This window comes from Bos taurus, chromosome 29 (assembly GCF_002263795.3).
Source record: "Bos taurus isolate L1 Dominette 01449 registration number 42190680 breed Hereford chromosome 29, ARS-UCD2.0, whole genome shotgun sequence".
In the NCBI taxonomy this organism is placed as follows: domain Eukaryota; kingdom Metazoa; phylum Chordata; class Mammalia; order Artiodactyla; family Bovidae; genus Bos; species Bos taurus.
The window spans coordinates 42215690-42230068 of NC_037356.1; the positions used below are offsets into that span (position 1 = coordinate 42215690).

Here is a 14379-nt window from a genome sequence, read left to right on the forward strand (position 1 = left end):
TTTGTGGTATGATTTACTTGCGTGTCACTCCTGGTATGATAGTGCCTTTTCTTTTATCCTGTTACAGGTTTTGATTGTATTAACTAAATTCTGAAATTTTGAGCTGATTTTTTAAGATCCCAGCATGGGGCAAGGGTAAAGGGGTGGACTGCTGCCCTTGATTCAAGCATCACACTTCCCCACTTGCGCCCCTCTGGCTGCCCCTAGTAGAAAAAGAGTTCAGCTGAGTGATTGTATTTGTGTTCAAACCTGTTTCACTTTTCTAAGATCATGGTTATGTGCTGTTTCTACGTCAATTTAGAATCCATCCTTTTATTACAGTGGAAAAACCATGGTCCATGTGAATTATGATAAGAAGCTCAGCCTGCTAAATTTTTTGAGTGGTTCTGCCCCTCCCCTCTTCCTGCTGCCAGCACATTTTCATCTGTCCTCAGAGGTGGCTGCTGTTCACACACAGGTGCTCTGTAGTGATGCAGGCCACTGCTTCCTTGGAGAGCGCATGGCGGTGTTCTCTCGCTAATGAAAAGGCTGTCATAATGGGTTAGGTCCTTAGGGGCTCTGCCCTTCTGTACTTGTATTCCCAGGGAGAAGAATCTCTCCCTTAATTACCGCATCACGCTGGGCAGAGAGGTGTGGCTGCTAATTGATTAGATGACCGTCCTTCGCGTTGGTGTGGAACTGTTGGGTGGTTTTGTTTTTAAATAAAATAGATTTGAGTTAGTTAAGTGTATTTTGAAGAGATGAAGATTTCCTTTTATCAACCTCATGTCTTTAGTGCCATCCTTATTTTTTAACTTGGCCATAAGAAGTGCTAACTTGACTTTTTTTGGCATTTTGCTGCTGGTGGCAAGCAGTGTCTTTTCCTCTCCTGCACCTCTGGTGTGCTCCCTTTATGTTTGGTAGCATCAGAATCCTTTATCTGGTTCAGTTTTCGTTCCCTCCTTCTGTCTTGGAGTGGTTGAACCCTGTTCTGAAATACGTATTTTTAAGATAGTGTTTAAAAGCAAACACCCTGCCTTTCTTGAAACCTCAGAAAGCTGCTTGTGAAACAGCCGATAGGGCAAGCTGCCAAATCTACAGTTAAAACCGATCCCTTAATGACAAAATGTCAGACGATGTTAAACCTTCATTGTGATTGTGGTGTGAGAATTTTTCTTACTAATAAATGTTTAGGTGCTGAGCTCCCAGTTTCACGTTTGGAATGCTTTTTGTTCTAAAATTCTGCATGGTAAACCATCCCAAAAGAATCTCATGTGGCTAATCTGCTGTCTGCTGTAGGGAAGATTTTCAGCAAGCCAGTCCGCATTCTCCTTCATCTACTTATTTATTTTTGTAATTTCGGGAAATGATTTTCTTTTGAGTGATGTGGACCAAGTCTCACTAGCTTTATCATTTTTAAGATAGAACTCCATATAAAATATATAAACAAAAAGGACCTACCGTATAGCAGAGGGAACGATATAACTGTATTCAGTGTCTTGCAATAACTTATCATAGAAAAGAATATGTATATGTTTGTGTACACACACACACATATTTAACTGAATCACTTTCCTGTACACCTGAAATATTGTAAGTCAACTAAACTTCAGGGTTTTTTTTAAATTTATTTTAATTGGAGGGTAATTACCTTACAGTATTGTGGTGGTTTTTGCCAAACATGGACATGAATCAGCCACAGGTGCACGTGGCTGATTTCATCCTGAACCCATCCTGAACCCCCTTCCCACCTCCCTCCTCTCAACTTCAGTTTACCCAAAAAAAAAAGAACTAGCTTCAGAATTATTTTTCTCCCAACAGAGGAGGACTGGGGCCTTAATCTTTATTCCCAGGCCCTGAATTAACTTTGATTTTTGTTTGTTTTATTTTTAAGACGATATAGAATCTTCTGTTTGTCCAGGGAATTTCTAAGTACTTTCAGGAGTGAGTATTCATTCCTTCTTAAAACCTTCCAGAAGAATTCTGATATTGCTGGTAGCCTGCTGATTAAGAATACGACTTAAAAACTGATATTAGTGTACAGCAAGCTATAACACTGAATGAATGAATTGATGAGGGAGACCAGGCTTGACAACTGATAATTGGGAGAGAAGAGGATAAATGTGTTAACATGCCTCCGCAGTCACAGCTGGCACTGAGTTTTGGGGCTCTGGATACAGAGCTTTAGGAAGTCTTCCACACTTTCACCAAGAGCAGCCTGTTCTGTTCTAATGCCAGGGGCATTTTTTGACTTGATTTGCATGACCTTAGCCCCGAACAACTTTTTTGACTTTGTGCTTAAGCCTTTCCTGTATCATCTTTGCTTGTATATTGGGCCTGTCTCTGGTTTCTAGATGGGGATGAGACAAGGAAGACTGAATGACTGACTGGCCAGTGCATCTCCCCGAGTTGATTTCCTCTTATCAGCATCTCACAGCTCTCATCACAGCCCATTCTGTGGGCAGGCATCCCCATTCATTGACGTCTCAGGGTTTAGGTAGATCCTGGCAAAACTCATGGTCCTAGCTAGAAGCGGGACCTGGGGATCTCTAAATCTCTCTGAAAAATAACAAAGTCCTGACTTAAATTGCTCTATGTTCTTGCTACCAGAGGGGGCTTCCCTGGTGGCTCAGTGGTAAAGAATCGGCCTACAATGCGGAAGAGGCAGGTTCAATCCCTGGGTCAGGGAAGATCCCCTGGAGAAGGAAATGGCCACCCACTGCACTATTTTTGCCTGAAAAATCCCATGGACAGAGGAGCCTGGTGGGCTACAGTCCACATGGTTGCAAAGAGTTGGACACAACTTGGTGATTAAACAAGAAGCATCTAGTAAATTGGAGGGCATAGGCAGACTGTAACTCTGGTTCCTGGATTCGGTCCTGCGTTAGGTAGTATGATTTGTGCTTCCCTCTCCTATTAGAGAGGCAGGTCTATTGAAGGCTGGGCTGTATTTTATCCTTCCCTTTCTTCCCTAGAGTCTGTTAGAGTGCTTTGCACATGACCATCTCTCAATGAATTACTTGTGAAATAAAAAAAGAAAAGAAAAATTACAACATGGGTATTATTCTTCACTTACCACCACCCTTGGGAAAGTGTGTCTGTATTGATTTGTGAATCAGACATCTGTCTATTCAGTTTTTGACCATGTAAGTCACAGGTCTTAACAGGTTCACCTTAATAGGTTCAATAATGACAAAAAAGAACGACTTTTTCAGGATGAGAGGCTAAGGAGGATGTTTTCCCCTATCACTGGATTGTCTTACGAACCCAGAGAGGAGACCGCAAGGAGGGCGTGCACTGCTGAGGGACCCTGTGGCTTCCTGAACTAGGAGCGGAGCCGAGAGAGCCCTCCCAGCTTTGCTGAGTTGTGTTCTTGCCCCGGACACACAGCACCTCTGGCTACATTGTTGTCTCTGGTTATAAATTGGCCTCATCTTCCCCGCTTTTGCAATGGGTGAACAGGGGGACACTGTTGGGAGTTTAGTCCAGGGTTGGAGAGGCTGTGGGGTCTTTATCAGAAGACTGTGGAGTTATTTTAGTGGGAGAGCCGCTCGGGAGCATGGCACCGAAGAACTGGCTTCACAGCACCTCGGCACCTTTCTGTGAGCGTCTTAGGGAAGATCAGTTACCTCTCGGAACTGACCAAAACCTGTGAGGTCAGGGACTGTGTTTCCCAGGACTTTTGCAGGTAGGGCAAGAATGAGATGGCCATTTTCTATTTTCTTCTTGATTCCCTGGTCTTTGTGACTCAGAGTGTGAGAGCTCCGACACTTGCAGCGTCATGAAGCAGTTATGAAGCAGTGCAGAAGAGACCAGCTGTGTAGGGTGGTGGGAAAAGGACCTGTTGGACTGGTCTGCTTGGACCCGCCTTCCCCTCCCCCCGCACTGGGCAGGGAGGGTGAAACTGCTGCTTGCTGGCTTTGCCAAATGGGTTTCTCCTCATGGGTGGGCTACCATGGTGGGCAAGCAGGCAGTTCCCCGCCCAGGAGCCCTCCATGGCGCTGGGCTGCTAGGAAGTCGTACTGAGAGGGGCGGGGGGCAAGTGCTGGGCACTGGGTGTGCCACCTGCCCTGCCAGGGGCTCGCCTACTCAGAACTGCTGAGGCTGAGGCTGCAGGGCCCTCAGGCCTGCTGGGAGGACTGTGGGTCACTGTACCTCTCCTTGCACCTTGTGGCCACATGCGTGGTGTGCAGAGAGGCTGGGAGTGGTGAGGAGCTGGTAAATTGTGGGTAAATGAAGTCTCGAGAGGAAGAGGATTCTGGCCTAGGGCACACTGAGTTCAGGGTTGTAGTGTTTCTAAGTCCAGAGTTGTCACGTAGCTTAACTTGAATTTTCTCAGCCCTAGGAGGAAGAGGTTTTCCAGTGTGTGAGCTTGGTGTCCAAGACATGTTAGGTGAGGGTTAGTTACAGAGCCAGGCTTTGACGCAATGTAAGACAGGGTCAGGATGTGGTCTTCAGAACGTGCAGACCGTGCCCACTTCCTGCTGGAAGGCTTGTGAGCACACAGACACTGAGAGCCCTCACGTCCACCGAGGATAGACCCTCCGAGCTCACTGCCAGCCCCTTGTGCAAGTGGGGAAACAGGTCCCAGGAGGGTGAACGACTGGCTCAAGCGATACAACCTGTTTGGGTGGTGCTGGATCTACACTTGCTCTCTGGGGGACTTGGAGCTGTACCCCCATTGCTTCACTGCAGAAGCAGTCCTCTTGCTCAGCAGGCCTGTGCAGGGTCTCCCTGCAGCCCTCAGAGCAGAGGGGAGGCTGGGAAAGGACAGGTGGAAGGGCAGTCGGCCCCAGCTCCACACTGGCCACGAGCTCTGAAATCCTGCCAGAGACTGCGTCTGTAGAGGCACCAGAAGGCCCTGGAGAATGGATTGAAAGCCACAGGCGCCAGCTCTCTAGCCCTGGCCTAGGTTGAAGCAGTCACGTGGAGCAGAGATGTGCTAAGGGTTGTCGGGTAAAGAGTCACTCTGAAAAAGGCAGGAAGACCCTGCCCTTGGCTTTCTCTCATGAATAGGAGAGCATTTCTTGAAAGCATGTGAGGTGCTGGGCACTGAGGACATGGAGTTGACTGAAGCCCTGGAACTTCCCTTAGGTCACGCCTAGTCTCACACCGGAGAATGTGATGGCACCCCACTCCAGTACTCTTGCCTGGAAACTCCCGTGGATGGAGGAGCCTGGTAGGCTGCAGTCCATGGAGTCGCTAAGAGGCGGGCACAGCTGAGTGACTTCACTTTCACTTTTCATTTTCATGCATTGGAGAAGGAAATGGCAACCCACTCCAGTGTTCTTGCCTGGAGAATCCCAGGGACGGGGGAGCCTGGTGGGCTGCCGTCTTTGGGGTCACACAGAGTCGGACACGACTGAGGTGACTTAGCAGCAGCAGCCGCAGTCTTGCACAGTGGTGAACAAGACAACCATCTAGAGTTGTGAAGGAGGCTGGCCATTCCTCAGGAGCCAGGTCCTAGTGCAAGAAGGCTGCTGTCCTCAGGACGCCTGGAGTGACAGGTCAGGACCCTGTGAGGGCAGGGAAAACTTCCCGGAGGATCCGATGTCTGAGCTGAGGCTGACCAGGAAGGAGAATGGGAGCGGAGGATAGAGGCAGTGTTCCAGGCAGTAGGAGCTGGCGGCAAAGGCTGGAGGTCTGGAAGGACATGAGAAGACAGGTGGCAGGAGCCCAGGGTGAGACTCCAAGAAGGGACAAGGGCAGGGCTGGAGCTGCAGGCGGGAAAAGGGAGCCAGCCAGATGAAGGGAAAATCCGGAAACTGTGGATCTGAAAACCAGTTTTACATATATGTGCACCTATTACATGTGTGTTGGAGAAGGCACTGGCACCCCACTCCAGTACTCTTGCCTGGAAAATCCCATGGATGGAGGAGCCTGGAAGGCTGCAGTCCATGGGGTGGCAAAGACTCACACACGACTGAGCAATTTCACTTTCACTTTTCACTTTCATGCATTGGAGAAGGAAATGCAGCCCACTCCAGTGTTCTTGCCTGGAGAATCCCAGGGACGGGGGAGCCTGGTGGGTTGCCGTCTATGGAGTCGCACAGAGTCAGACACGACTGAAGCGACTTAGCTTAGCATTACATGTGTGTACATGCATGTATACTTCATTTGTATATGTTTAAGGGGAGCTGTGACCAGGAAGCCACATAGTGAAGTTCCTGGTGCTGAGTGTCCTGCAGTGATGACTTTGATGTCCCCCCACTTGTTGTAGAGTTGAAGAGGGGCTGGTTTTTCTACACGCAGGTGTGGGTGAAGGGTAGGCCATCCAAGGTTTCAGTCTGGCAGGTGGGACTGGTTTCAGCTTTGGGGCCGGGCTGGCTCAGGACACTGTGGGGCTTCTTCAGGCTCAGGGCTCAGGCCCCATTTCCCTCTTCTCATGGGGGCGTGACTCACGGGTCGTCGCTGCCACCGGGTGGGGAGGAGGGGCTCTGCAGGCTTTTTAGAGGCAACCTGTGGCGGCCGAGGCTAGTGGCTGGTGGAAAGCGGAAGTACCTGGCGGCCATTTCTCCTGCCCCTCCTGACAGGTGTTTTTGTCGCCCCTGTGTGGCAGCCTTGGGCTCTGCTCCCGCCACGGAGGAGCGTTTCCTGTCTGTGAGAGGGGCCCTCCTCTGTGGCTGAAGCTCTGCCCCCTACAGCCCGGCTCGCGAGGGGCCCCCCTCCCTCCTGTCCTTGGCAGTCGGGCACAGGCACTCACGTGGTGGGCCTTAACTTTCAGGGTCCGTGGAAATGACCGTGCTGCAAACTGTAGAGTTCAGGGCACGGCCGGCAAAGTGTGTGAAAGCCGACCTAAGGTTAGCGTGAACACCGTCTGCCTCCAAAAGGTGTAACGGGACAGCGTTTCACTTGCTGACATGGTGGCCATGGCCGTGGCCTTGCAGGCAGCTGGGCTGTCTGCTCTCCTGCCAGAGAACAAGTTTCGTTCCCATGCTAGTCCGGCTTTTACTGTTTCCCCTCCTGCCTTTCCCCAGAGATCATAAACCTGCCTACCTCCTGTTATTTTCTAGTTCTGATAGGAGTACCATTCAGAGTTCTTGGCAGGAGACCAGCCCACTTCTCCCTGGGTTGGTCTCCCCTCCTCTTCCCAGCGTGTTGGATGTGTTCGCTCCCCAGAGTTCTCTTATGCAGCTGGCTGGCCTCGTAGTGCCCAGAGATTGGAGCGCTCCTGCAGCGGGAGCCCAGCTGCTTCCCTCCCCAGTTTTAGGGGCTGGGCTTGAAAATAGAGACTCATAATCTCCCTTCCTCCTCCTTCCCCTCCGCCTCCCCCACCACACACCAAGCAAACTGGAGTGACCGGCTCGGGGGCGCAGAGTGGGACTCAGCCCGCCTCACGGCTCTGCATGGCATGACAGCAGCAGTCTGGAGGAAGCTTAATGGACGCGTGAGTGTGTGAACTCTGGGGCACGTTACCGTCTCAGACTGGCCCTTGGTGGCAAGTGTGGACTCATTCTGGTGTTAGGGAGACCAGGGCACCTTCGGGGAGATGATGACCGACCCAGGTGTGTGTCTGCCAAGGCCGCCACCCTTTCTCATGCGTGGGGAAATGGAAAGTGCTTCTAAATACCCCTGCTCTCCAGAAGAGCTAGGTGGGTGGTTTGGAGAGTTTATTCTTGGAATCCCTTGCAGCACAATATCCTTTTCTTCCCTTAGCCATATTCTTTGGCTCCTAAGCTGGACTTCCTACCTTCACTTCTCATAGGATGGGCCCATGGCCCTGGCCTCGGGGAGACCGTGGGTGGAAGGTTAGTGAAGGAGTCACTGCTTTTTTGCTAGAAGGAGGACGTCGGGGAGGGAGCCCAGGTTGCCAGCAGGTGTTTCGTGTCCCTCTCTGGCTGGCTAGAGAAGGGTGCCCCCCTGGCTCCCGTCTGCCGACCTCTTCGGACAGCCAGGGGATCACCCAAATGGAGACCATCGTCTTGCTGCTGAGGCCCGAGTGCCCAAGGCAGAGAGCAAATGGTAGCCTCCCAGGCCTGCTAAGAGGGGAAGATTGGTTATTTTGGGGCTCTGACGAGCACCAGCCAGGGGCCAGTTTCTGCAGTAACCCCATGGAGAGCCCGGACGGCCGGAAGCTGCGGGGCCACAGGTGCGGGGGCTGACACCGTCCCCTTCCCGTGTGTGGTGGCTAGTGATGATGTTGGGAAGGTAACCCCCTGGTCGGAGAGGACAGCCCTGACACCCTGCTGCTTGAGCCCCTGTGCCCTGGAGTTATTGGTCTCCCAATTCTAGCTTTGATTCGGGCGAGAAGTGGTCATAGGAAGTTCTGTTTTGATAGTTTGACTTCTGATTGGGCATTTAGGCATCTGAGAACTGAGTGCTTTCTTGATGCAAAAGTACCCTGGAAACCCCTTACTTAAGCCCCACGCTACATAGATCTTGGTTAGACAGAAAGCCTTTGCTTGGACATTAATCTGGGACTCTTAATGGGGTCCTCTGTTGCTCATCCCTCTAATCTCCCTGACTTCTCCCAACCCCCTGCCCCAAAAAGCCAAACCTTTTATACGAAGAACTTTGGGAAAATGGAGCAGTGCCTCAAGGTCACTGGATCATAAGTGGTATTTGGCATAGTGAGCGGGTTTGGTGTTTGGTGAGAGATTTATGCTTTTTATTTGAGCAAAAGATTTCTTGGCGGGAGGCCTCTATGCCATGTTCACAGTGCTTGCCCTGTGTACAGGGTTTGCCCCCTTTCCACCCCGACAGGTTGTTTTAATCCTCTTGCCCATAAACAAGTGCAGCAGAACGTGTCGGGCCAGCTCACATGACCTCGGTTATCTCTTCATGGGGTAGCCAGCATCAGCTTTGGATACCACAGTCACTTGACATGGTAGAGCTGTCAGGGTCAAGAGGTGGAGATGCCAGGGGAAGCCTGGGTCCTCCAGGAATGGGAACCAGGAGTGCCTGTGATTCCTTAGGACCAGGTAGGAGAAGTCAGCTCTTGTGGCACAGGAGTGTGAAAAGGACAGCCAGACTGTTTCATTCCGTCTTGCCTTTCTCATCCCCGGATTCCTACTTCTGGTATCTCATTTCTCTTTCCCCTGTATCTCAGATCCTGTCTGCAGGGGCCCAGGACATGCAGCTGTGTCAGGAAACTGCCCCTGAGCCAGACACATGCCAGCTTGTAAGATACAAAACCCAAGACTGAAAATCCCATCTTCCCAAACAGTGATCTCGTTCTGTTGTGTGAAGGACAGCTGGTGGTGGGAGCCTGGCCGCCACAGAAGGCTGCTGCGTCTCCAGACCAGCGCCGCTCAGGAGCTGGGTGTGTGGCTAGGTTTTCACCCCCACTGCCACTGCTCTGAGTTTCCGCGTCTCACCACGGAAGAGGCGGGGCTCTTGGTATGTAACAGTCAGGGGCTCTAGCCACACCGTGAGTGTGTGTGTGGGCTTCTTAAATACTAGTCTCATTCCCCATTGTGCCTGTTAATTTGTAACATTTCCAGTTCCATATACCTGGCAAATCTTGGCAAGATTGTGACACTGTGTATTTCGAAGCTCCGGTGTACACTCTGGGTTTTCCTAGGATTGGATGTGTATGTGTTTCAAGTGCTTTTGATCAGGGCAAGTAGAGTGGCCTTTTATGGAAGGGATAAAACAGTTGAGCTGCTGGAGCCCTTTCTGGCTCTGCCAGAAAGCCACGTCCAAGTCCAAGCTGTGCAAACAGATGACCAGAACTTGGTCTTTGACTCCAGCCAGTTCAAAGATCCTTTTTTTTTTTTTTTGGAAAATAGAGAATTTGTGGTAAGCATTGGGTAAAAAGTTAAAGCCAAAAGCCATGTCTTTTTCTGGCAACCTGCAGACTAAGTTAGGAAAGCATGTGGAATTGTAGTAATAATAGCTAGCATGTCGTGAGCATTTAGTATATGCTAGGAATTGTTCTAAGTGTTTGGGATGGTGTTGGATGATTCTGACTTTAGCCCTTCGTCTTTTCTTGATAGAACCCCCTTTATGCCTGTGGGTTCTTTGTCCTTGTCCTGGTGGTGGCGTGGACCAGACAGAACAACAAGCTGGGGAGCAGTGTCCTCCTGCAGCTAGGCATATTCTTCTAACCGGAGGTATCCCAGCAAGGGGGGGGGGGGGGGGCGGCGGGTTGCACTCAGTGTTCAGGTTTTTATTTAAGCCAGCATGCCGATTGGCAGTTAGAGCTGCCCTTCAGGATTTGTTGGGGGGAGGATCTGTATCCCTTTTGCAGCCATCCTTTCTTCCCTGCCCTCTCTGAGTGAATTTGGAGATGGAAAGCTAGAAACTTGGCTGCTTGCCTCCTTCAGAACAGCCAGCATTCTCTTGTCTGCAGTCTGTGTAATAAATAGTGCCTCTCACAATGCCCTGCAGTGGCCCCTTCCTCCCCAGCACCACCTGTCGGTTGATGGCTCTAGTTCCTGAGGGCTTCCACCAGCGCAGGAGTCCACCTGCACCAGAGGACCTCGCTCCCAGGTTCACGCCACAGACATCAGAAAGCTCAGCGCCACCAGCAGCGTCCTCTGAACCCACGTCTGCCTGCCGCCTTGGCCAGGGCTAAACTGGCCTTTTCTGGACTCCTTTCTCTTAGAACCAGCACAGAGTCTCTTTCCTGAATTCTGTCTCTGAAAAGATGAATTAACTATTAAAGTGCTTTTTAAGAAGGCACTTACAATGGAAAATGACTGTCACCTCATTTACCGTACTCTCTTCTCCTGGATCGTGCACACAGACAGCCAGAGCACCCTGGAGTAGGACTGTTGTTGCCACCAGAAAACAAGCAGGGTTTGGCTTCCCAGGCAGACCTAGGCCCAGCGTCAGCAGCTGTCTTGTGCTCAGTCCCAGGGAGAAACTTGTGCTTTCCAGTCTTCTCCACCAAGCTTCTGACAGATGAGCCCTCCTGTTTATCCAGCATGCTAAGGCACCAGCCCAGGCCATGGCCACGCCATGTAGCAGGATTCAGCAGCCTCTACCCTTGGCTTTGGTTGAGACTGCAGTGGTAGTGATGGGCCCAGTGAGGTAGAAAAGAGGTGTGTCTGTGACTTCAGTTACCAAGCAGGGAAGACAGTTCTGAAAAGTGTTTGCCCCTGCTGCGTCAGGGACTGTCCCAGGCTCCCCTCTACCCGCCCTCTCCGGACGTTCTGCTTGGTCTTCCTTCCTCAGCCCTTCTCTCCTGTAAGGCAGTACCCGTTCAGAATTCCTTTCCTCCAGCCTGTTCTTCATCTCCACCTGGATTTCTGTTTCCTTAGACCCTCCCTCCTGCCCAGCCACCCCAGATGTTCCATTCCTCTTATGTCAAACCCTCACCTAGAGTTTGAAGGTTAAGAAACCCCAGACTCTACTGCCCATGCTCCTTGGAGAGCAAAGATAGGTTCCTGTCCCACGTTGGAACACTGAATTCACTTTCCTATTCCAGACTCTGGTTTAAGTGTCGTGTTAGTTGCTCAGTCGTGTCCGACTCTTTGCAACTCCTGGGACTGTAGCCCACCAGACTCTGTCCATGGAGTTCTCCAGGCACGAATACTGGAGTGGGTATGAATTCTTTCTCCAGGAGATCTTCCCAACCCAGGTGTGCACTGCAGGTGGATTCCTTACCATCTGAGCCACCAGGCTTAGGTGTTGAGTGTGGTTAATATAGTGCCTCAGAGACCGTGGAGCGCCCTGACGGGATGCGCTGGCCTGAGAGTGCAACCGTCATTTGTAACATGTTCCTATGGGAGAAGGTTCCTCCTCAGAATGGAACTTTGGGTAAGTTGGGGGTTTCTTTGCTAATACGCTACAGCAGATTTGTGTGCCTTGTGGGAGCATTCTCATCACTTGTAGTCATAGCGCTATCTATCACAAAAGTAAGTTGTCTTTCTAGATGCCAAATACCAAAGATAAACACTCACACACCACTTCCTACCCAGAAAGTTTTCTGGAGAGCTGTGCTCAGCTCCTGCAGTTGTTCTGAATTCTCCATTCTGACTGATTTGACCCGTTGTCAGTTAGCACCGGTTCAGGGGTAGCCCTCATTCCTCAGCTTGTTTGTCCTTTCCTGCTTGGGTTTCTAGTGATCTGCTGAAGGAGAAAGATAACCCCTCTGCCTGCAGGAGCAGCCCAGTGGGCAGTTAATCATGGGAAGTGCAGCCAGTTGGATTTTTAGTGGTCACTTCAGTGGAACAGCCACCTGGCAGCCTGGCCAGGTGGAGACGGTGCTGAGAGAGGTGGTGCGGCCTTGGTGGTGTCTGCTCTCGCCCTGCTTGAGCTCTGAACTTGTGGCCACGGTGACTTCTGGGCAGCAGACTTTAGGCCCGGTCTTCTTTCTGACATTTCTTCGTCCTCCTCCAACTCCCTCTTTGAAACTGGAGGAGTCAGGAGGTAGTAGTTTTTCCCACTTTGAGAGGAAGATGCAGTGGGAAGAGGCACTTGTCTTATTCAGCACCTCCCAGTGTAGAGCTGGAACCAGACAGAACCCAGAAGGCTTGTTTTCGAGCCTCATGAAGACATTTGAAGGAACTGCATGAGAAGGGCAGAGATACGGGGTTAAATCTGCACCCAGGTAGAAAGGCTGTTGCATAAACGCTGCGATAGGGTTGGTTTTTGTTTTTAAGATCTCGTGCTTCTTTTTCACTTTGTGTTGGCAAAAACCCCAGGAGAAGATGGGAGATTCTGGGAGGAGATGATTATGCTGGGTGGTGAGTCAACTGAGCTCCCCAGCTGCCGTTTTTAGTTCCTCTGCTTTTCTGTAACAGGAGGCAGTTTGAGGAGGGGTGGGAGGCAGAGTGGGGATGCTGATTATTACAAAGAAACGGGGCAGGGGTGTATGGGTGATCTCTGGGGTCCACTCAATTCATTGGTTCAAGGAGGAAATACTGAAGCAAAGCTCTCAGTGTGGCAAACACCAAGGAAATGTCTCCTAAAGTCTCTGTCACTTCCCCAAATCAGTAGCTCTTCGAGTGGCTTCAGCTGCCTTACACTGTCACAGCAAGACACCGTGGTTTTGATTGAATGTGGAGAGGCAGAAAGCCGTGTGAAGTGCGAGTGCCTGGGGGTTGTGGGGCAGCAGGAAGTTCAAGGAGAGGGAGCCCCTCTGGGATGAAAGGAGCCGGGGATGGGAGTAGGGGGCAGCTGCTGCTTGGCTTTGCCTATATTCTGAGTCTGTCTCCAGTTCTCCTTGATGACCACCCTGGCCTCGAGCTTTGTGAGAGATGGCATACCAAGGGCCCTGTCTCCAATGGAGAGAAAGCTTGTTAGTGAGACTGACGCTTCACAGATGTCACCCATCTTTGGGGCACCCAGTCTGTGGCCCATTGCCCGCTTGGATGTTGTCTGCAGAGTACACTGATACGGGTTACTGGTGTAGATCCCAGAAACTGTCATGAAGATGCCCCAACATGTTTTCTTTTTCATTCGTACGCATTTATTCATTCATTACCTTACTGAATGCTTCCGCTCTGTGCTATAGGCATTGTTGTGGGCCATGAATCAGACAGACCAAGGGCCTTCCCTGTATGGTGTAGTCTAGTGAGAAGGACAGACAGTAACCAGTCAACTTCAAAGGGCAGTAAACGCCCTGAAAGAGGGGAGAGGGATCTTGCAGCCAGAAGCTTTGATCTTCCTTCCTCTGCCCTTGCTTATCTCCTTGAGGGAGGAGGGAAGCAACTTTAGGGATCATAAAGTTGTACCACTTTTATTCTGTATAATTTCCACAAGTATTATAAAGCAGGGGAGCTAGGTGCGTGCCCTGTTAGGCACTCGGCACACAAGGGTGACCTCTGACTTCTTAGAGCACAAAGAGTGGGGTTAAGGTATAGAAGCCCAAAGTCAGAAGAGCTGAATGGGCACAGACAGGGCGCTGTGAGAGAGAGGGAGAGGTCAGTCTCAGCTAAGAAGATGTCTGGATAACTATTTGAATAAAGGGATTTGGGATAAGCAAGGGATAAGAGGGTTACTTACATGGACCACTTAAAAGAAGGTGTTTCATGAGAGCAGGAGCCTTTCAGTATGTGTATCTGTAGCTCTCCACACCACCATTCCGATCCGTTCCAATCCGTTCCCTACAGCAACCAGGGTGGTAGAGCTGGGGTCCCACCACAGGTCTGTCTGACTCCGGAGGGACACCCTGCACCACTTTGACGGCCAGACGGTGTGCTCAAGACAAACTACTGGGCAAAGAAAAGGCACTTAGAGGGTGGCCTGGGCACCTCGGCTGCCCTGGCTCGTCTCCGTCAGCTCCCCACAATTCTGTGTCAGGAGAGCCAGACCTTTCTGATGCAGACTGCCTTCTGCCTACCCCAGAGCCCTGGGCTGCTGGCAGGCTGGCTCTCCTGTGATATGGAGGAACTTGCTGGTCTCCATGGTTACAGTAACCCACTGGTACGGGAGGAGCCGAATGGAGCGTGAGGCTGGCAGTGTGAGCTTCCCATAGCCCGTGGCACCGTGTGGCACTGGTATGTCGGC

The 14379-nt window shown here is 51.0% G+C and overlaps 1 protein-coding gene across 19 annotated transcripts in view; it reads left to right on the forward strand.

Moving 5' to 3' along the window:
* Positions 1 to 14379, forward strand: part of MARK2 (microtubule affinity regulating kinase 2) — a 55673-nt gene that overhangs the window by 17727 nt on the left and 23567 nt on the right. Inside the window, exon 1 of one of the 19 annotated variants that reach the window (XM_010821097.4) lies at positions 5 to 7366. In XM_010821097.4, the coding sequence (XP_010819399.1) occupies positions 7331 to 7366 (36 nt within the window). In that variant the 5' untranslated portion in view covers positions 5 to 7330. 19 annotated transcript variants of the gene reach the window in all.